At 40.5% G+C, this 24,537-nt stretch overlaps 1 protein-coding gene across 4 annotated transcripts in view; it reads right to left on the reverse strand.

Annotated features, from left to right (window-relative positions):
• The window catches only part of DYNC1I1 (dynein, cytoplasmic 1, intermediate chain 1), a 248,208-nt gene that overhangs the window by 89,366 nt on the left and 134,305 nt on the right, over positions 1-24,537 (reverse strand). For all 4 annotated transcript variants that reach the window (XM_005876054.2, XM_005876057.2, XM_005876053.2 and 1 more), the window contains one exon: positions 17,739-17,864. In XM_005876054.2, the coding sequence (XP_005876116.1) occupies positions 17,739-17,864 (126 nt within the window). The remainder of the gene's footprint in view (positions 1-17,738; positions 17,865-24,537) is intronic.

Genomic DNA, 24,537 nt, shown 5'->3' on the forward strand with positions numbered 1-24,537 from the left:
GGTTTTCCTCTGGCACCCGGGACCCAGGCCTTCGCTCTGGCTGGAGCCGCCTTCAAGCCTTTGCTGCTCCGGCCAGAGCCGCCTTCAGTCTTCCCTCCGCCGCTTTGTGCCAACATATGCAAATTAACCGCCATCTTTGTTGGCAGTTAATTTGCATATCTCGCTGATTAGCCTATGGGAGGCATAGCGAAGGTACGGTCAATTACCATGTTTGTCTATTATTAGATAGGATATATATATATATATATATATATATATATATAGAGAGAGAGAGAGAGAGAGAGAGAGAGAGAGAGAGTTGATAATATTTAATATCAAGAAGCAGGACAAATAAAGTTGATTTCCAAATAACTACTTCTGGAGTCAGAAAACGTCATAACTTGATGGCAATAATGTCTTTCATATGGCAAATAGAAGGTGCTGTGGAAAGTTCTGTGTCTATATTTGCCAGTCAAAGGCAAAGTTGAAGAAATTGATTGAAAGGCATAAAAAAAAAATTTTTTTTAATTAAACTACTTTTTCCCAAGGCAATCAGACCAGGAAGGCAATAAGAGTTTCATTTTCCTGTATACCTGTTTTTCACCCCACTCCCTTCCAAACGCAGACAAGGGCTCTAGCTAGCTACAAGTGGTCACACATCTGGAAGACTATTTTAAAACACATTCAAAATGTTTTGACTACATGATGCCAAGCATCTGGCAATACAAACTTCTCTTAGGTATTTTTCTTCTATAGAATTCAGTCTTGTGTAGACAGCCACTGTGCCAGATTTTGAACTACACATTTTATTTGTGGAATGACGGAAATACATATGCAAAGGTAGGTTTTCCTTATGATTTTGATTTAGGTAGATTTAAATGATGTTAACAGAGTTGCCATTGATTCTTGCATTATTTGAACTCTCCCTCTGCCCTCAAAAGCCCTTCAGTGGCCTCTACTGGTCATTCCCACCCCAGGAACATTCCCTCCCAGATGAGCAGCACTCGCTTGTCTAAATACTAACTGACTTTATTGGTTTCATTCCACAGCAAAGATGAGGAAAAGCAAGGCTTCTAGTTTTCCCTGTCTAATAGGAACCAGCCTTAGGAATACCTGTGGTTCACCAACCATCCCTAAACCATTTGCAGGATCTTGAGGTAGGAGGTAGGTATTCTTCATGTGAGGTCGCCTCCCTCTAAATGCAGACTAGCTCAGCCTTTCAAAGGCCTTTTCCACAAACTAAGCTAACTATCCCTATCTCCACTCCATTTTCAACTTTTATACTAAGTCCTAAGCCTGATGACACCACAGTGGGTAAACTATGCACGAATTATCTGAGTTTTGTAGCTTGCAACCTACCGCAGATCACACATTCTTGCTTTTGAGTTTGGAGAGGAGGAATAAATTCATCTTCATCATGTACACACCATCTTGAGGCCTTGCCACCTAGCACGGTGCTAGACACAACAAATATCTGCTGAACTGCTCTGGATAAAATGCAGTCTGCTCCAGATCACCACATTTCAAGCATGCAATAAAATTAAACAGTAGCCAGGTTTGAGCCTAAGCAGTGTTCACAATTTGGACAGTCTTGAATAGCTAACTAGTGGGACAGGTCTGCTTGCATTAGGGTGCTACTGAGAAAATACAAAGACTATACGTATCATAAACTTTGGAGACAGTGGCACACCAGCTTGCATTACTTAGCCTTCCTCGGGACAAAGAATATACACTTAGGGGAGAGAATCATTCTGTCTCCTTCTCCATGAACATTCCCTGACCTGACTGGCTTCAGTTCTACCAGTCGCTGGGCTGGGCAGGGTGCTGGGGCACGATCAGCAATGATGGCACTGCAGCCGTGGAGGCCAGCGCATGGTTGTGAAGGTCACTCTGGAGGTGAGTGACGGCCAGCCCCGGGGTGCCGGGTGGGAAAGGCAATGGGGCTTGGGTGCTAGAGTCCAACAAGCTGCCGTTAGCATCACCGGTGGTCCTCGGAACCCCTTGCAGCCTTCTTTGGCAGCTCCCAGGAAAAAAGTGGGGGGAATTTGAAGAGCTCAGAAATCCTAAATTGCAGATGAGGTGACAACTACAGAAATATGGTTTATATTGTTAACAAGATCTCATTTAACTAGTCATGTGTGATCTAGGAAAACCTGGATTTGATCAATGGATTTCATACAAAGATAAAAATAGGAAAAACAAATTTTATGACATCAAGCAACATATTTTGCTATTTTAGAACATATATAATAGCATAAAATATTGCTATTTCACTTTTAAATATATTTTAAATCAAGTATTTGAAGCAGTTTCACGATTCTCTAAGTTAAAAACCTACCTAAGAAAGATGTAGAAAGCATCCTAAAGGGTTAATAGTTCTAAGGTAGAGAATGTCCTTTAACTCAGAATTCCTCAAGAAAATAAGCTTTCTCTGTAGGTTTTACAAATAACAGCAATTGGTGGCTAATCTTTCTAACCTTTAGTCAGTTTTGTGTTGATGAAAAAACAGAATCAGGGATTATCACTTCTACAAAGACTGTTTAGACATCGAAGTGACATAATCACTATATAAAATATAATTCCAATTATCTCAGTTTAAACACTGCCTAAGAGAGTAAAAATCATTTCATTTTCTACCAGGGAAACTATTTTAATAATTTTAACCGCTTTTTAGATTACATCAATTCTTTGAGATGAAGTATGACGGAGAATCAAAATAATCTTTGTAAATTGAGCTCTATTGCAAAAAATGATTTCCATTCTTCAGCAGGGATATTAAGGGATAACCTTTCGAGTGTCTTTCCCGTGCATTTCTCTTCTTCCTCTACCTCTCCCGTCTTTCCCAGCTCAAAGCAAACCTGACACGTGAAAACAGACTCTGCTTAATGACCCCCTTCCCTCTGCTCTCTCCCATTCTCTTTCATTCTCATTCCCAACTTTGCATCTCTCTTCTCATTTTCCTTTTTTCTTTCCGGGGAATGACCACCTCAAAGGATTAATTCAGAACAGGCAGCAGAAAATGGTAACAAGAGTGGGCAAATCAGGATGTGGATTTAAAATCAAGAGGTATTTTAAAGGAGGAGAGTTACTCAAATTAAACATATGTTAAGAATATGGGTTTGTTGTTCATGGCATACCTGCTGCCTGTGATCCCACCCTCAGCGGATCAGCCTTCAAGGGCAGAGCATTCCCTAGTGGAATAATAAATACAGCAGCCTGAGTGGATAGGGATCTAAGTGGCCCAGCGAGCTTCCTTTCCTCTGGGTCTGACTTCGCTGTTGGAACACAGGTGGTAACTGAACTAGCTGAACTAGGGAAATGGATCGTGGCCCCTCTGGCTCAGAGCCAGAGAGAATAGAATTCAGTCTCCAAATTATCAGGCTCTGGGCATATATAAATTCTAATATAGATCTTGGCATAAAGAGCAAACTTCATTTTAATGGATACTGCCTGTTTTCCAACCCATCATCTTTCTTACCGTGATATGTGTGAACTGCGCAGTAAAAAGTCCATTCATTGGTCACTTTAAAAACACGCTGTGCCTAACGTTAGAATGTTTTTCTTTGGGCTAACCTGCCATCGACATGAGGGTATGGCAGATTGTGTTCTGCAGGTAAAAATGAAAGCCTTGCCCTATATTCTATACTTTCATTCTTCCCAATGTAATGTATTTTGCAGTCCTCGGCTGTCCTAGAATTATGTACCCAAACATTATTGATATGAGCTAGTCAACTATACTTATTAAAAGCAGAAACTATATAAAGTAGAAATATATGATTTATTTGCTCATTTAAACCCTTCCTTACTTTAGAGGTGTTTTGAGGTTCAGAACAGTAATATAATATATTTATGGGCCGAATTCATTCTACTTATAGGCAAGATTCTACAGTCGTGGGTCCCTCAAGATAAGAATCCATGCTATAGACAACATTAAAACATCCATAAGTGTTTTGAGGGAAATTTTTTAAATTTGGTATTGAAATAATATGGGTCTGAGAAGCTCAAGAGGCTCTTTTCCCCTGTATTTTGATATTATTCCTAGAACATAAGCACTACCTATGAAATTGTTACAGATTTATAAAGGGTAACTGGTTTCCCTTTATACTGTCTATAAAAAATAGTACTTGGCTAACTAAATGAATGGTGTTGGGAAATACTTTCTAAGTCCCCCAAGCATTTTATAAATGTATGCCTATGGACTATAATATACAAATAATAAAACATTCCTAACTCTTCATTTAAGCAATCGGGCCCTTGATGTTTGATTACTAGTTCAGGTTATCACACACTCTTAGCATTGATATATTTTCACTGCAGTAACAACGTCCCAAATCAACGGATATCATATCAGCGGTCCTGATATATGAAAATAAATTTCTATTTATACAAAGGATAGTGTGGAGAGTGCAATTATTTACTTTTCAAAAAAAAGATTCATTTAGTTATCTCCTTTAGCGAGCCACGGATGATTTAAGAACTGGCCCTCTTTCTTCCTGTCGTCTGAATGTGTGATGTGTTCCAGAACTTGGCTCAAATGTCCCTCTTACAAAGGAGAGAACATACCGTAATGTTCTGCAGGCAGGAGGTTTGTGTTAAGCCTGTCTCAGTAGCTTTCAATATATAGAGGGGAAATTTCAGTTCCAAAATTTAGCAAGTCTTCACCATTTTACTAAGTGCATTGAAGGACATGGCATGAAACACAGAGAGAACATGGTCAGAAGCCTGGCTGTGGGGGCCGGGGATGATGGGCAGAGCACAGGGAGATCTTCGCTTTCCCTGAGCATCTTCCCCCCAAATTGAAGTCTTTTAAACAATTTCCATGGCAGTAGGGTTGACACAATGTTTTTATGCCTTTGATAAAATGATGTTAAAGGAAGCCAGGTTGGGGACAAAGATGGCGAGACACACGAGGAAGGTGGTGGGGGAGGACAGGCGGTGCTGTATTTGTGTGCTCATGCTCACCCAGATGCCCTGCTCCCAGAATCGGTCCCTTTGCATTCCGACCTGTCTTTGCTTCTGTTCTTGATGAGCAATCCTCTAGGACAGAATGCAAGCTCCCTAAGAAACTCTCCAGCACGAGCCAGAGGGGGGTGGTTAGCCCTGGGACCGCAGCATGAGCGGTGTTCAAGCAAGATGGATGGTGACTTGGCAGGGAAGACGGACCATTCAAAAGAATTCAGAGTTTGAATAAGTCGGTGCAGAGAACCACAAAAGTTTCTCTGAACTCTGAGATTCTACAATTCTATATATTAATACTCTCATGAAAAAAGTATTACGTCATATATGAGAAACAAGCACACACATACAAAAAAAAAAATTAAAAAAAATCTCCCTTCATTCTCCATATGGTAGAACACGATTAAACTATCTTAAAATAGGAGTTTGACATAAGCTGGGGTTTACATTTCCATTTACTTAAGAAATGATGAAAAGAAAAAAACAAAAATATATTCTCTGGTTACAAATATTAAATGGGTATGGATTCCGAACTATGGGTCAGTAGTTCAGATTGGCTAATACAATGTCTCCGTTGCTAAAACAAAATTAAATTAATTTTATAATGGAAATCTCCAGGAGTCCAAAGAAATTCTGTGCACTTCCGTCTACCCCCTATTTTTGTGTGTGTGTGTCTGTGTGTATGTGTTGTGTGTGCACTTTGCTGTTAAAGGAGCACATTCACTTTGATTGTGGAGCTCTTTCCGGACATTAAAAGCCACTGTTTCTAGTTTTTATGCTTAGAAAATGTTCAAAATGCTCCCTCTTTCTGGGGGAACTAAATACTGTGCCACCTTTGAGAGTCAAGCCCTTTGAGCCCATCAACTATTGTTGGAAACCTTCTGATTCTATTTTTGTAGAATCTTTGTCCCCTGTTTTCTGAAAGGCTCAGAACCCTCAGATGAACATTCTTCTAGTGGCAATTTTAACATAGCTGAATGCTTTTATTTGTGCTGCAGGTAGCACACACGGTAAACTACATCATTAAACCAATGCTGTTCCCATACAGAAGCTCTTTTCCAGGAGCTGTTTGCCGGCTGCCCTGCTGTGGGATCCGAGGGTGGGATACTTTTGATTTTAGGCATAAAAAAAGGGGGTGGGGGAGCCAGGCTTTTAGTGATGGAGCCTTTCAGGGCCCTGGGGTCACTCTTATACATCTCGAGCCAGAGACCACAGTGTGCGACATCGCTGTTCACACAGAGCCCCCACCAAGGTTAAAAACCACATATAAGACAAACTAATTTACTAAAATGTGGACCAAGTGCAGAATAAGCCAAAGGGAAAACTTGTGCGTAAGCTGCTTATCTGCTGTTCTTGGGAAGGTGAGGGGATTCTGGCAACACTTTGGGGGCTTTGAGGACATTTTGGCCTCTCTCCGCATCGTGCTCTGGAGCGATTTCTTCCATTTTTTTCATGCCGTCTCTGTAACACAACCTCTTTACATAGTTTATCTCAGGAAATGACAATTGGCTGTCGAATCCCATACAAATTGATTGGATCTGACAGCTTAAAGGAATAAATCTTCTGCAGGGAAGAAAGTTTTTACTTATAGTCTTGTATTTTCAATCTTTTTTTTTTACCTCTTTCTTGCTTAATTTTATTATTTCAATTAGATCATTTAAAAATCAACACATCACATACCAACCTCCCCTAAGAGCAATCATAAGATTTGATGATTTTTCTGATACACGGGCTAGGGTTTCAAATTTGCATTATTTTATCTACTGAATTAACTATGAGTTCTAAACCAAACTAATGCCGCCATGTGTTTTTAAACATCTCTAATCTAAACCATCTGGAGAGGCACGGTTTTGCAAAGGCATCCCTTTCAGGACACTCTGTGGATTTTGTCACTGCTTGAGGTTTTGGCAAACCATCAACATTACTATAATTCTCTTTCATGAAATATAGCTTTTGACTAGGATTTTAGAGTCTTGGGTGTGTGTGTGCATTTATATGAGTGTGGGTACTTGTGTATAATTTTTGCTCATGTCCCTTTCTCTTTTCAGAAGACCATATTTATAACAAATTTATTTTAAAGAAGTAAAGGTTTGTGTTGCATATAAAAATAAATTTAATTTTAACTACTGAACATAAGGCAATTAAAAAGCACTGTGAAATAACACACGTTATTGTATGTAGGGGCTGGAAATACTTTTTAAACAAATCAAAAGAAATCAGCTTTAGAGAACCACCACAAGAGAAAGTGTAGATATTTTTTTAAATGATTACAGCAACAATGATTTATAGCATGTAAGATACATACTCAGTACATTTATGAGAATACAAATAAATATGGACTAAATCTTTCACTTAAGCAATGTCTCATTTAATTCTTTTTCTACCAAATAAACATACCATTTAAAAATTATAATCAAATCTAAGCATGATAAAAGCAGTGTATACTACTTGTTATAACAAAAGTTAAAACTTCCCCAGAAGTAAGGATGATAATTCTACTTGCAAAAATTCTATCTGCTAATAATTTTCAAGCTTTTTTAATTAAGAATTTCAAAAATCAATCACAAAAATGGAAAGAATAGATTTTTGCTGAAAGCCACTGTCTGAGGTGAATTAAAATAATAATGTGACTATTGGGGAATATTAATGTCCCTGTATTTATTAATAACACGGTATGTTCAAACAACCCTTTTCATTCAACAGTATTAGGCAAATTACACACACACACACACACACACACACACACCCCAAAAAGTTTTGGTCAAGTTTGTAGAGAGGAATAAAAAGGTTTATTTATTTTTTTTAGAAGTAGATGGCCTGAAGTCCAGAAGTGGGTCTGTGCTTAGAATATAATGGTGCCAAAGCAATGCAGAGGCAGCCCCTCAGAGGTGGTGGCAGCCTAAAACACTCTGGGTGGATGCTAACGGCCTGGGCACACCACAGCCCACCCCTTGCTATTCCCTGCTTCCTTCCCTGATATGGGATCCTCTATGCTCACATCTCTGAGGATAGGGTTGCCCTTCTAAAACTTTCTACTTAGACCACCAGTATATTTAAAAACCTGCTTCTGCCCATATTAAAATGTTGTAGGATAAAGGAAAAGTGCAATCTGATAGTGCAGAGAATGGAAGCCCCACTTAGAGGGCCTGGCTCCCATGTCTTTAGGAAGGGCTGCTCCTAGCAAAGATGCTAATCTGGTCTTAGATGAAAGTAGAACATTTGTCAGCCCATCTTCCTTTCTCTTGCTCCAGGGTCCACAGAGTGAGTTCAGCATGGCAAATGGCCAGCAAGTCTATATAGGCTTCATTCAGTGCAGTCTTATTAGCTATGTAGAAACCAGAAGGCTCCTATATGAGGCCTCTGCCCAAGACAATTATTGAGTAATTAAGCCTTGGAAGCAAATGCATATGTACCTAGCACAGGGTGGAAGCAGAGTAGCAGGGATGATACATATGCCATGCTCACTAGTACAACATCACCAGGGACTAAGATGTTGAGATCATTTCATTTTGTCCTTGTTGGTTAAATGCTCTCCTCCAGGTCCTCCCAGGGCTCCCCTGCTGCCTGGGCACCCTGGGTCCTCCCCCCTTTTACACTCAGCAACTAAAGGTTAATTCCTGACACATTGGGGGCCTTCATCCATGCTATTGGGACAGGGCTATATAGATTGTTACATCTTTTGAATTTCATTTTGGCATCTGAGATCATTTTGTCCTTGTTGGTTAAATGCTCTCCTCCAGGTCCTCCCAGGGCTCCCCTGCTGCCTGGGCACCCTGGGTCCTCCCCCCTTTTACACTCAGCAACTAAAGGTTAATTCCTGACACATTGGGGGCCTTCATCCATGCTATTGGGACAGGGCTATATAGATTGTTACATCTTTTGAATTTCATTTTGGCATCTATATGTATAAAAGCCTAAGCAACTGATGACCGGTTGACCAAACGCCTGGTCGCTATGATGCGCACTGACCACCAGGAAGCAGATGCTCAATGCAGGAGCTGCCACCTGGTGGTCAGTGCACTCCCACAGCCAGCCAACCTCCCATGGTCCCTCCCCCTGGCTGGCCCCAATCGGCTTGATTGGGATTGAGCGAGATGGTCCTGATCAGCCCTGATTGCCAGGCTGAAGGACCCCATCCATGCACGAATTCATGCACTGGGCCTCTAGTATTAAATAAGTGTAGCTGACATTCATTGGTTACTTACTCTGTTCCTGACACTAAAAGCTTTGCCCTAGCCAGTTTGGTTCAGTGGATAGAGTGTCAGCCTGTGGACCCAGGTTTGATTCTGGTCAAGGGCATGTACCTTGGTTGCAGGCTCCTCCCTAGCCTGAGCCCTGGTCAGGGCTCGTGCAGGAGGCAACCAATCTATGTGACACATTGATGTTTCTCTCTGTCTTTCCCTCTCTCTTCCACTCTCCCTAAAAATCAATGGAAAAATATCATCGGGCGAGGATTAACAAAATAAATAAATAAAAGCTTCATATGTATTTATTTATTTTACTCTCACGTATGACTTGACCAAGGTCACAGAGCTTCCAAGTGGTGGGACCCAAATTATAACCCCAGGCTGTATGACCATAGTACTCACCCATAACCCCAATGTGCTTAACTGCCTCCCAGCACACAGTAAATTTATCACCATCATTTAGTTATGAATGAAATATTTAAATGATTGGGATGAGAAAACTAGGAATTGCTTCAGGTTCCCTGTTCACTTGACATTTGTATATGAAAAGCATATGTAGGGACTTGACTAAGGTGAGAAGGGTTGGCCAGGTGATAGGAAATAGGGCCTGGTGGGGACTGGGAAAAACTGAGGAGTTCTTGTGGAGAGAGTTCTCTTCTCAGCTCCAGCCAATTGCTTATTCTGAGGACCTGGCCATGGTGGGTACCCCATAAATATCTGTTGAATGAATGAGTGAATGAATTAATCTAATTTAGGTGAAACTTCTTTAGGAAATATTCAAGCAAGAAAAAATGTATGTCATGGTTTAAGCTTCCTCCTAAGGGACTTCCATGCAATAATAGTGAAACAATCAAATGTAAAGAGAATACTTCATCTTTTCAAAGCATGTTCACCTATTATATGCACTGAGTTATGTTCCACTAAAATGTGTGTGCTGAGGCCCTAACTCCCAATATAAGGTATTTGGAGATTGGGTTCTCGTGATGGTATTAGACACCAGAAAAGCTTGCTGTCTACTTCTGCCACTTGAGAAAATAGCTAGAAGGCAGTTGTCTCCAAGACAGGAAAATGGCTGGCACCTTGAACTTGGACTTACCAGTTTCCAGAACTGTGGGAAAATTATTCTGTGCTTTAAGCCACCCATTCTATGATATTTTGTTACAGCAGTCTGAGCAGACTAACACACCGATATTATCTCTTTTATCCTCACAATAATCCTAAGAAGCAACTAGAACTCCATCACCATTCAGCACAGGCCCCTGAGAACACCAATTTGCCTTAGAGCACGATGTGTGGCGGGTGGCAGGGTGGTGAGGACCAGGGGAGTGACAGGCCAGAAAACTTCTCATATTGCCATCTGGCTCTCACTGCTCAGCACAATAATTTCTGTGGCAATTCCCTGGTAAAGTACAACCAGAGAAAGCCCAGTTCAGGTAGTTTTAGCACAGGGCATGGGAAGGGAAGGGCATTTAGGGAACTGAATAAAACTTCAACGTTGGGGTCCTACATCTCCAATATATGTGCACATTAATAGGGCAGAAAAATGCTTAGTCATAGATAGTTTTTGCAATACTATTAAGCTTTTTGCAATATGACATGGCAAGACAAAGAAAACAATTTGAAAACAATTTGTTCAAAGGTATATTCTCATAGCATCCCTCTCAACTGGCTTACTCAGTCACTTGTAAAGTACAGGGTCTACTACTTTGCTATCTTCAGATAAGGAATCATTTATGATACAGTCTGTTGGCTCTAATCCTGCTGATAATTCTAATTTTCCTAGATAAATCCCAATGATCAATTCTGCTTCTTCTTTTGTTGCTTTTTGGAGAAAATTCCAGAAAGAGGGCAGATAAAGAATGAAAGCTGGCAAGGCCGTTTCTCTGCTTCCAGCTTCCTGGGCCAAACACAGAAAAAGAAGTTCCTGCTGTTTGATTTAATAAGAATCAGTGTCTCACTCATGCCTCAGTCGTTGGACCAGTCAGGCTCAATTGGCATAAAAGAAGTGTTTCCGAACGTCTGCATTTCATTTCAGCACAGACGCTTAAGCTCCCGCATGCCTTTTCCTAACGGCACAAATAGCACTGCTGAGCCCTGCTCCTCTCCGCGCATCCATATAATTTGCATCTTTTATGTCCGAGCTTAATTTTACCTTTAGGTCTTCTGCATTCTTTAATTTTCCTTAATTGTATACTTGGAGATGTGTATCACAATCTACATGACAATGGTTGAGGTTTCCCCTTCTGGGTTTCTCACTTCTGCGGTAGATACATTTGAAAACCATTTGGGTCTTACTTATATTAGTCAGAATGTTCCTGTCCATGGACTTTGTTTCCAGTTACTGAGCACCTAATTGTGCCTCCTTTTGTCATCCCAGGGACACATGGTGAATATGTAGCGCTAGTTGTCAAAGAATGTTCTAGTCATTCATCCCTTTCTCTTTTTTGACTTCTACTGAGTAACCACTCCTTGCCACATCCAAGAAAAAAGGTTAGAAAATTCCTATTCTGTTTTTTTGTGTTTGTTTTTTTTTATCAGGCCATAAGAAAATTATCCTCCCTTTAATTAAAATAATAATAATAAAAATCCTGTTTTTTGTGTGTGTGTGTGTTTTTTTTAATCAGGCCATAAGAAAATTATCCTCCCTTTAATTAAAATAATAATAATAAAAATCCTTAAGTTACAGTCTAACACTGCTCTGGTCATAATATACATTGGAAAAAGCATTTAAATTCATTTATATCATTGTTTCAGTAGCTGTTTTGTTGATTTGGATTATGGAGCACAATCTGGGCTGGGGGAAGGACAAAATTGATGGGAGGAAAATCAAGTTTATTGAAATAAACTTCACGATTCCCTCAGAGAAAGGAGCAACAAAAGTCACAACTCCCCGAGGTCACTCGGCAGTGTGGTCAGCGAGGAGTGGAGCTGCAAGGCCTGACTTTCTGTCCCTTCTCCTGACCACCATCACTTCCCTCCTGCGTCACTGTCACTCCTCATGGGGGTGGGGGGTGGAGGAGTAGAGGGCTCTCTTCAAGGTCAGCGGGAACCTCACGAAGAACCAAACTCTGGGTGGCTAAAGCTGTGAGGAGGTGCAGCCTCCTCTCTAACCTTTACAAACCCTTGATGAGACGTGGAGCCACACATAGGGAGAAGGTCAACTGAGGACTGTAAACACTGGCACAAATGAGCTTAGTTGATATCACCCCACTTCACATTCTGCTTTCTCCCGAAATGGGGAGGGTTTCAGGTCATGTTCAGTTTCAGGTCAATGTCAGATAATCCTTAAAAAGGGAATGCTAAGAACAAAGAAACCAGACCAGGAAAAAATAAAAGTAAAAATAAAAACCTCTGACCAAGCCAAGCCTCTAAATATAACTTTTCCACTTACCTCAATGCAGATAATTCTAAGATATATATTTCTGATTCTATTCATTCTGTTTAAAAGAGAAAGACCACACCAGGGTGAGCAAGGCAGGGTGGTCAGGATGCATAATCTAATGACAGTGTGTGGAAGCCACTACAGAAGACGGCAGGAGAACTGCCAGAGCGTGCGGTGAGGCCCGTGGCTGATTTCTACGCAGAGTCCACGGATATTTTCCAAGTATGGACAGCTCTCACTGAAGTGAAAATAGAAAATGCAGGACCAGAGCCCACACTAAATATTCAGTTTAGTAAAAGACACGAAAACTGCCCGTGGAAGTGGAAGGTATTTGGCTTTGCTATTCTAAACAAAGAAATGAGCCATCGTACTGTAATCTTTTCATGATTAGGCAAAAAGCCTGTCAGTCTCTGCTAAAGAATATTGAACTAATGTCTGTTTCTTATGCATTTGCTTTCTAGTCCTCAAGTGATACTTTTTTGAGCCAAAAGATTTGTTTGTAATTATATAGTTGTTTTTTTGTTGTTGTTGTTAATCCTCACCCAAGGATATTTTTGTATTGATTTTTAGAGATAGTGGAAGGGACGGGGAGAGACACAGAGAGAGAAATATCAGTGTGAGAGAGAAACATTGATTGGTTGCAGGGATCGAGCCTGCAACCAAGATATGTGCTCTTGATTGGGAATCAAACCCAAGATCCTTCAGTCCACGGGCGGACGCTGTATTCAGTGAGCAAAACCGGCCAATTATACACTTTTGAAAAATATGAAGAATGTACAGAGATCAAGAAATGGACAGCTAATGTGATTATTCAAAAATGATAAAAGTAGCCCTAGCCAGTTTGGCTCAGTGAATAGAGCGTCAGCCTATGGACCGAAGGTCCCGGGTTCGATTTTGGTCAAGGGCATGTACCTCAGTTGCAGGCTCCTCCTTGGCCCGGGCCCTGGTCAGGACTTGTGCAGGAGGCAACCAATGGATGTGTTTCTCTCATATTGATATTTCTCTCTCTCTGTCTTTCCCCCTCTTCCATTCTCTCTAAAAATCCATGGAAAAATATCCTCAGGTGAGGATTTTTAAAATGATAAAAGTGCAATCACCACCAGGCACCTTCCTGATGATAATCTCCTACTGAATTGCTTCTCCCTGTTCATAGTCCTCTTTCCTACCAAGCGAACTGTCTACATGAAATTATTGCCACATCTCAGGACAATGTGGAAGCACAGGCCACCTGATTTCCGTGAGACAGTGTCGAAAGGAGCCCAGGTGTTGTATGTAAGCTTTACCAGAGATCAGAAAGGATACAGAAGAAAACTGATAGGTCAGTGAGTGGGGGTTAGGTTTTTCTCATATGTATTCTAACTCTGTGGGCTCTCCAAGTTCCCCTTCAGGTTTGGGAGAAGTTGTTACCATTCATCAGTTAATAAGAAATGCATCTGGTAACTGAGAAGTGCTTGGCAGTCAAGGTCTCCAATTTGCTGATTTTATTTCTAGACTGGCAGCTTTAATTTTTTAAGATATATATATATATATTCATTAAAATTGTTTTCTTTTCAAAAGCCCCCACTGCTGGCAGCCCCACTGGCTGGCTCACCGTCATGTCCCTCCCCAGTCCAATCACAGCCGAAGGGGTCCTGAGTGGCCAAGTGCCCCTTTGAGTCTTTCATACCCAGGAGTCTTGAAGGACAGGAAGGAGAGTGCCCTGAGGTCCCAGGTATGTGTAAGTTCTGCTGCCTGACTATTCTAGGCCCAGGGTGTAGTTGATGCTTTGCACCAGGCCAGCGATGCCAGGTTGCTGGGCTACCAAGGACCGAGCCAATCCAGAGTTGCCCGCACATGATGTGAGGCCTCTCCCAGTGGCTGCTGATCAACCTCTTGAGGTCTACCTTCTCTTTGCAGTAGCCACCTTTTGGACCATGTCTAACCATCATCTTATAAGTGGCAGGCTGCCAGAGATACACTTTGAATGAACTGCACATCATGGTCCATGCTTTGCTATCATGGCCCATGCTGCCCCATCGGTGAGTGCAGGCCTGGTTCTACGGCTCACTAGCTGGGAGCCCTTACAGTGCAAAGTCTCTCAACTGGGGAAGAAGAATAATCTTTTCTGCTGTACTGGTTGTAAGAATCAATGAGATCACGAAGGGAGAAGTGCTAGCAAAATGTAAAATACAGACAAATGTAGTTATACTCATTTAGTTATTAGAGATCAGTGCATGGTTACCAAACTGCCCTTTTATTCCCCTTATTATTCTTTTCCTTCCATCTAACTTTCATCCATTAATTTATCTATAACTTTCCTGACTGCTTAAGTTATACCTTGTTTGGTCTCCCATCAGCTCAGGCATACTTGTACTTTGTTTTCTTCTGATAACCATTGATATTTACTGGCTTATTATTGCACTTTGTTTTCTTCTGATAACCATTGATATTTACTGGCTTTTATCTTAACTTCATGGGTATCAGTGATAGCAAGGTGTGTCACTATTTCAAAAGAAATGGTACTCACCAACTCTCCAGTGCCCATTGTCCCTATGTCATGTTGAATGTGGTCTTGGAAAAACAGCTCTGGGTCTTCTGACCATCCACCCCCAGAGCAGATCCCAGCAATGAATGAGCTATAGGAAATGTAAGAGTGCGTGTGTGTGTGTGTGTGTGTGTGTGTGTGTGTGTGTGGAGGGGCAAGGGGGACAAGGTGGGAAGGAACAGGGGAGTTGGTTAGGAAATTTCTCAAATAGGATTCAGTAGGAGATTATCATCAGAGTAATAAAGGCAAGAATTGCCACTCTAGTTTGGGTCAAAGAGCAGAAGGGAATTGTGGGGCAAGAACTCCCTCTTAAATAAAGAAGCCAACCACTTTTGTCACCTTGTCATCCCCTTTCTTCTCCCCTCTACATGCCATTGGTTTCCAACTATAACTGCATATTCAAACCACCAGGGGTCCCTAGAAGGGCTTCTGAATTACTTAGGTTGTATACACTTCCTCCCTTAGAGGGACCAAAACTTTTTCCCTTTTCACTTTCCCAAAGCTGGTGATACATTCTGCTCCCTGCAGTTAGATCAGTTTAAGAGAATTTAATCACAGAAGCAAGGTACTATAGTGGTATTCAGCAATTTAGGGTTTCATAAGATTTTCTAAATGTATTTTTCATGAGTAATAAGGGTTGTTCATGTCTGAGTAGCACAATCATGATTTTCAGTATTTTTAAATATGGGTTAGATTGATTAGCTTTTATTTGGTACCTAGACTCTCAGAGTCCTCATGGTCTCTTGCACATGTCACTGGATCAACTCAAAGTTTAAAAGTATTAGAATTCTCATGTTTCTTCTATTAAGAATACTAAGTAGAGTTGAGAGCCCCATCTGCTTCTGGTCACCAGATGAAATGGACATAGTATTAGGAATTTGGGGGACACAGAGATATTTTAGTCAGCATATTTTGTTAGGATATTCAGAGTACTTCTGACTTTGTTTTTTGTTGTTGTTTTTGAAATCAAGAGTGTATTTTCTTCTAAAATACATACATTTGATCATTTAATGGAAAAACTAAAAATAAAGTTAAATGCATGTTAGTGAGAGCTTTAGTAAATAATTCCAAAGCTACCACAAGAGGACAAAGAAGATGCTCTTTTCAATCAATATTGGTATTACAATTGTGCAATAAGACAGGTAATTTTAAAATTCCAGTTAATTCCAAAGACCTTTGAAAATAGTTCTTAACTCAGCATTATTGTGCTCCTGCTGGCCTGTTTACTATGCAATGTTGTGAATGTTAACCATATTATCAAACTGTTTTCGTCACAGGCTACCGAGAGTCAGTTAATATAAATTTTGATAAACAGCATGTACATCGACTAAAACGATATATTATTACTTCTTTTTTTAATATTCAAGATATGCTTTATATAATATCAAAATAATTTAAATGGCACTGATTTTTTAAAAATGTGCTTCTGCTTACCCCATAAGCCTTTTAGTATTTTCCTGGTAATTCAACAAACTTCTTAAAATTGAGCAAAATTAAGATTTTGTGCTTCTATGTTTACCAAAAGAGCATATCACACTGACAAATTTGATAATCTTATAAAAAAAAACAAAGAAAGGAAAAACTGTTCTTATTTCAAAGGTTCAGGGGGAAAAAAGACTATTTACTATGCAGACCTAGAATTCTTGTTGTTTTAAGATAGCAAATTAGAAAAACATGGCCTGGGTCAGAGGCTACTCAATCAGGTTGGGCTGGGCCTTTCATTCCAGCAGCTCCCATTCCCCAAATCATATCTGATAATATTCTAAAGTCTAAACATATTTCAGTTCAAAAAGATACTCAGCTCTTAGATAGAAATTGGCACTAAACTTCCAAATATCAATAGGTTTACCCATCCTTTCAATTAATGAATTTGTATTTAGATTAAACTGTCACTCAGTACGTCTGAATTGTAATATTTGAGGAACTGAAACTTTGAGCTGGAACGTTTGTTTTGCATTTTCCTGTGCATAATCACAGGATATGAGCATTAATAAAGGGGTTGGTGCATGGGCCACTACTGAGGCCTATTATTTAAGCAGAGTCATGGCAACGGAGCAAAGCTGAATGTTCACAAGTGTAGCGTAATTTCAGCCTGTATTATGTTGAATGGATGAGAAGACAAATGTATCAGCAGACATAAGGAATAAACTACCCAAAACTATTTGAAATGATCTCTGCACTTGCAAACTGGAAACAACATCTATATTTCTCAACAAGTCAGGAAAGATTCATGATGGGTATTCCCTTAAACCGGCTACAAAAATATTATTATCTTGCAAGCAAGATGGCGCCCCTCAACTTAAAATTGGCAAAATCCCATTGAACTGCATTTCGGAGAGAGAAGGGAGCTTGAAATGGTAGTGTTCTGCGGATGTCCACGTGGGTGGGCAAGCATATGCTGCTGCTGAGCAGAGGAAGTGGTACACCAGGATTTCTTCATAAGTGTGAGGTCTTTATAAACTCATCTCTATGGGGGCAGTTTTAAATAGAAAGAAAATGACACACAGTCCCCAACCAGGCTTCCTAACTGTTTGGAGAGGGTTGCCACTTTCCCCAAACATTAGGTTACTGTGGGGAAATTTTCCAAAACTGTCAACAATTCCATTTTTAAACTCAGTTCTTCCTCTCCACATAAGACGGATGCAAGGCAGCAGGAACTATATTTGGTCTAGTAGGAGATGTAAGTTATTTTTACTGTGCTGACTCCTACCTGACAGTGGAAGACGTACTCTGGTGTGGTTTTCTTGAACTTCATGTTCCAAACCAAGGCCACTCCATCTGGTTCATGGGGAGCATCTTCATTGTTGTTGTAGGAAGCGACCATCAGCTCGGGGTACTGAGTGGAAGAGGTCACAAGAATGAATTAGGCCAAGATGACAACACAAAGAAAACTTTCTTAATTTCTACAGACACATGCTATACTACATACTTTAAATGTCATTTGCTTTTTAAACTGTGGCATACTTAATACCAACTTCATGCCTCAACCTATTGCAATCTGGTTTCTGCCGCCATCATTCCACATGAGCTTGTCATAGTCGCCAATAACTACCAAACTGCACACATTGCTGGATCTTTCTGTATTAGCTGACATGTGGGCTAATCCCTCCTTTCTCCTGTGTTGGATTCCATTATATATTTCTCTCCTGATTTTCTTCCTGCCCACTATTCTTAGTTCCTACAGGTTCTCCATCTGCTATCTATGTTCCAAGGAAGCTGTTTTATGCCCTATTTTTCCTTTGTCTCTGTATACACATTTTCTCTGGGCGACCTCATCTACTCCAATAGTTTTAACAAGCATTAATATGCTGACAGTGTTCAAATCTATACCTTTCGGCTTGATTTCTCTCCTAGCTGCAGATCCTTATATCTGACTGCCTACTGGGGATTTCTCAGGGCCGCCCACAGACACATCAGATGTAACCATAGACAAATGAGCTCATTGCCTTCCATAAAACCTACTGCTCTTTCAATGTTCCCTCTTTTGGTGCCTAGTTGTCCAGCCTGGACACTCCACATTCATTTTTATTGCTTCCTCTTTCTCAACCCCATGTACTATTTCACTACTTCCTCAATACCTTTCAAATGCATGTTTTCTTCCCATCCTTAAGGTGAGAGCCTCCTAAACTAATTTCTTATCTGAATGAAGGCAACAGCTTCCTAAATGGCTCCCTGACTCCAGGCTCTCCAGGCCCCACCCTCACCTACTTTGTCAACATGACTTTACAACAGACATCTGCTAAGGCACTCCTCTGTTTAAAATACTTTAATGGCTCATTATTACTTTGAAGATAAAATGCAGGTCATATAGGATCCTTCTGTCATTTTCTAACTCCTCTGTTTAATCTCTTACAATTCTCCCTCCTTTTGCCCTCCCACATTCCATGACCCAGCCTCACTGGGCTAGTTCTGAGGGTCACAGGTATGGCCTCTGTACCTATGAGTCTGCTGTTCTCATTGGAATGCCTCTTCTGTGTGGTAGACATCATTAACTCACTGTTTAAGACTCAATGCAGGCATCTAGTCCTCCAGACAATCCTAACTAACCATGTACCACCTCCCTTACCTCTCATTGTCTCCTTGAACATTATGTGTGTGTCCTCTCCCATTAATGCACTTGTCAAATTGTATTATGGTTTTCCCCCACTTCTGTTTCTTACAAGGCTTGAAGCACTCTGAATGTAGAGACTAGTTTTTATTGACCTCTGAGTCTAGGGCCTAGTAACTCCCACCACATGCTAAACTTGTGCCAAAACCTACTGAATTACAGATGCTTTTTAAAAATTTTAGTAACTGTGCTAAGTGGAAAGACTTTATATTTAATCCCTTGTTATAAAATAATTCCAACAATTAAATGCATAAGTGCAGGAAACACAACCAGTAAAACCATCAGGACTCCACAGTGAATAGAAATACCTACTCACACTATGATATCTCTGTGCTGTGTATTACTAAACAAACTGAGGAGTGGATCTCATGGGAGATACAACATTTCATGAAAAGGCCACTCCTACCTGGGATTTCCATAAGGCGGCCACATTAAAAATTGTATCATTACATATGCAATTATATTAGGATTATAACAGATCCTATCACCCTTTGCTCAGAGATCATTTAATTTCCCCCCTATATTTCACTATGCTGTGTATATATTTAAAAATAGATTATCATAAATTTGAACAGCAACGTTTTTCTATCTATAATAATTAAACCTAAGTCTTTCCCGTGGCTTTATTCATTCTTTAAACTCCCTCAATTTAAGAAAACTACACAGAGCGACAACTTGCTGGTTGATGCAGAGGAAGTACAAGCCTATAATACATGTATGCAGTCATCATTGGACGTAATCACTCTTTATCAGAAAATACTCCTCAGTGGCTAAATCAAAGGCCCATTCAAAGACACTAACATCTAGATAAACACAGAAGTCTCCAGACTGTCCAGCTGAAGTTTAACTATGTCGCATGTAAAAAGGCAACTCTATAAACATCAACACCACCACTATCAGAATGGTCAATGAGCAGCCAGATGTGTCTTGAATTATATACCACAGCTTCACATCTGGGTTTCATCGTTGGCTCCCACTTGTAGCTTTTCTTTTTTCCATTAAAAATAATCTAAATTATTTGGGTTTAAAACTCCTTTAGAAAACAGGGAGAGCTTTAGTAAAACACCAGTGAAATGTCTTTGGTGTAATTTCTATAATTGGGATCATAAGTCTTAAAGATATTACTTTAACTCTTATTGCATGTGAAATTTTATGAGTTCAAAAATCTCCTCTAGCATGCCTTTTTCTGTTACTTCTTTGAACATGATTAGTCAAATTTGTTATTCTCCAATAAAAAGTAAATTTCCGAACAATGATTTAACCTTAAATGTTAAAAGTATGAGTTTAAAGAGAATGCGAACAAGTATGAAGTTTATGATTATTCATGAGGCTGGATTATCTAATATTTAACCTAGGAGAATTGTTACCTGGAAATGACCAGATCTGCTCTCAAGCTGTTTGCTCTTATAGAGAAATAAAGTCTGACTTTTATTATAGAGAAGGGAACCAACATGTTTTAAGTGCCCATTATGTTCCAGACAGAGCTGGGTGATTAACTCATTTGGTCCTTGCAATCTAAACTAGCAATGGTTTTCCTATTTCTACAGATGGAGAAGCTAAGAGTCCCTGGGTGAGTAACTTGTTCCCAGTTATGATGCTAATAAGTGAAGATGTGAGAACCCAATTTAAAGTCTGCTTGGCTTCTAGTCCACTGTAGCTTGCATCAAGTGCCTCCTATGCATTTGTAAGGCACTGTGCCAGCTAAAGTGTGGGAGAAGAATGTAACAACAACAGGCTTTGCTCTACAGGAACTCTCCGCTAAGTAGAGGGAAGTGAGACACATGCACGTGTAACTATAATCTCTCTATATAAAAGCCTAATATGCAAATTGTCCCCGTGGAGTTCTACCAGACTGATCACTCGCTATGATGTGCACTGACCACCCCGGGGGTTGGGGGAGAGGGGCATTGGCACCCGGAAGGCCATGATTGGCCCTGATCACTGGCTTATGATGTGCACTGACCACCCCGGGGGTTGAGGGGGAGGGGCATAGAATGAAGGAAGGGCCCGGCTGGCACCCGGAAGGCCATGATTGGCCCTGATCACTGGCTAGGCCTAGGGACCCTACCCGTGCAAGAATTTCATGCACTGGGCCGCTAGTACAAACATAAAAGCAGAACATGATATGTGCTAAGATAGGGGCATAAGCAAGTACAGAGGATAAAATAACCATTTTAGTTGGGGTGCTGCAGGGAGAAAAATTGAAAAGGATTTCTAAAAAAAAATGAGCGTTGGGCTTTGTCAAATGGGTAGGTTATCAGGAGAAAAGGGAGAGGACAGTATGGACAAGGGTACCAATATGGGTGCAGGATATTCTATTGGGTGTCAGCTGGCTCAGTGATGCTCCCATATCTGGAGATTACCTCAGTAAATAGCTGTCTAACTTCCCAGGGACAATCCATTCATTGCAGGGCTGACATCCAACTGGGCCAATCACATTCTCTTAGCTGGTCATTGTAAATTTTGAACAGAGACACAAAACCTGTGGGCTGGCAAGTGAGTTAGGTTATGATAGCATTTTATTGGTGAGGTCCCCCAAGCTGCCCAGATTTCTACTATTCCTGAGCCCCAGCTGTTTATCTTTTCCACGGATCCCCTAAGTACCTGAGTGGCTCTCCAATAAATTCCCCCTTTTGCTTAAGCTAGCCGAAAGTGAAGAAGAATAGGTTCAGGAGACCTCAGAAGGTAGCATTTGGCAGTGAGCTAAGATGTATGAAGAGGTAAGAAACAGGAAATGTTGGAAATATCTCAGGGCATCCTCATAGAAGTTACTGAGTATAGGCTAATGATTTTAGACTTTACTCTGGGGTGGTAGGAGTCATATGTTGCAACTATTTATACTTGTGCTACTAATAATCTCCCCACTATCACATTTATTGAGTACTTTTTATGTACTAGACATTTTTAAAAATTGCAATTTCTTTAAATACATTAACTCATTCAATAGTCACAATAAGCATGCAAGATAAGTATTATTACCATCATTTTATGAATGAGGAATCTTAAGCCAAGAGAAGTCAGGCAAAATGCCCAAGGTAATATTGAGAGCATATAAGTAATCGTTACAAGTGTTAATCTTGAAAGAATACTTATAATGACTCAACAATGTAGAAACTTGAGGTAGGAAGATCAGTTAGGATGCTATTTCCAAAACAAGCAAGAAGTAGAGGGCACGGCATAAAGTAGATGTCAAATCCATATGTTAGTAGATTTGAATTGGTGTCAGTGGGAGTTTTCTTGCTATTGTAAATTTAATTTGATTTGGCAACTAAAAGAACTGTCCAAAAGTACTCGAGTTTGTATAATGATGACTGAAAGATTGGAGAATGCAATTTACATGTGAGAGGAATACAATATAGTGGGAGTAAGACCATGAGTCTGGTTTTGTACCAGTCTGTCACATGCTATGTGTATAGTATTATTGACCCTCTCTACTACACAATATTCAATGAATGACAAAGTTGATGTAATTCTCCAAGTGCTCAAATTTCTTCCAGAAAATTATGTGTGGTGGATATTTTGAAAATATTGCAAACTTAAAATGTTCTTGTTTAAGACTCTTGGGAGATCAAAACAAAGCAATACAGAAACCTCATACAGTAGATCCTCGAATAACATTGTTTTGCTGTTATAACATTGATGAGATGCCTTAGGAATTGAACTCTTGTTTATATCAATTAGCTCATGGTGAAATGGTTTCATTATATGTCATTTTGTTTAAAGTCACAGAACCTACTTATGATGTTAAGTGAGGACTTACTGTAGTGGTTTTTTTTTCTCCCCTTTTTCCATTCTGTTCCACTCAGGAAATCATCCTACTAGAGCGTAAGACAGTGCTTCTGTCCTTCTTTGTTAATATCACTGGGTTGCATCTAGATACATTCAGGAAGTCTCTTCATCCCATACGCATTTAAACATGGTCTTTTGAACCCCACAGAAGTGTAATTAGCCCATGGTGAAATGGTTTCATTATATATCATTTTGTTTAAAGTCACAGAACCTACTTAGGATGTTAAGTGAGGACTTATTGTAGTGTTTTCTTTTTTCTCCCCTTTTTTCATTCTGTTCCACTCAGGTAATCATCCTACTAGAGCGTAAGACTGTGCTTCTGTCCTTCTTTGTTAATATCACTGGGTTGCATCTAGATACATTCAGGAAGTCTCTTCATCCCATACGCATTTAAACATGGTCCTTTGAACCCCACAGAAGTGTTATGTAGGAGCTGAGGGTTCTAAACCTTTTTCTCGTGCTCCATATAAAGTACATTTTTCAGAGTTGCAAACCTCTTCCTCATAGTGTAGGTGAACAGCTTACACAAAAATGAAGAAAAATAAACATGGTCTCTCCATGGTAGAGTTTCTGCCCTTTACAGGTTCACTTCCTGAAACAAAAAGCATCACACAGAATCCTCCATGGAAGCAAATCCATCCATGAGCAAGGAGGAGCTGGCCCTGCCACTCCTCTGGGAGCACTGTCAGCCGACCCAGGGACAAGTACACGTTGCCTTTGAGGAATGTGTCAGATAAGGTTCCTGTGTAATTTCCAGACTCTGAACAAGTGAACAAGCCAAGCTAAGTGTTTCCTTAGGCTTGGATCTGATTTCTGTGCACACACCCGAGTGCACTCACAGACCACCCACACAGCAGCGGGATGCGGCCGGGCAATTCCTGCTGGTATTAGTCTCTGCTCCATCATGACATGCCTGCTCTGCTGTTTGGATGTAAAAGGAGACTCAAGAAGAGAGAACCCTCACCCACTCGGTGGCTGATGACAGTCCGGTTGTGGGGGATTACTCTCCCCTTCAGTTCTCCAGCATGATTAAATGGGGCTCTTCACACCATCTGTTTAACTGCTCTGCCTAGAACACCCTCTTCTCCCCTCCGTTTGTCTGAATCCCAGTCTTCTGAGAAGCCCTGTCTGACCAGAAACAGATACCAAACTCCACTGCACTCTGAAAGCACTTGCTACCTGCCCCATGTCATTTAGCACTTACACCCTCTCTTGGTGCCAGATTTATTGCCATTTGTGGGAGGCAGTGGTGAAGACCATATGCCCTAACGTACTGAAAGGCTTGGGTTCAAATCCCTGCTCTACCACATCCTAGCTGAGTGACTTAGCAAATACTTAGTTTCTCTGAGCTTCGATGTCCTCAGCTATCAAATGGAAAGAGTAACAGTGGCCACCTCATGCGACGTTATGAGGGTGAAATAGGATAATGCTATCCGAGCAGCTGGCACAGTGCTTAGCATGTAAGAAACACAAACTAAAAGCTAGCCATGATTATTCTTCTTAATAAAAGCACAGACTACAAGAAAGCAGAAACGGTGCTGGACATAAATGGCCAGGACTCAGCATTCCTATTCTCCTCACTGCTACTATGTCATTGTCGTTGCAGCAGAGA

Source organism: Myotis brandtii, unplaced genomic scaffold (genome assembly GCF_000412655.1).
Source record: "Myotis brandtii unplaced genomic scaffold, ASM41265v1 scaffold48, whole genome shotgun sequence".
In the NCBI taxonomy this organism is placed as follows: Eukaryota; Metazoa; Chordata; class Mammalia; order Chiroptera; family Vespertilionidae; genus Myotis; species Myotis brandtii.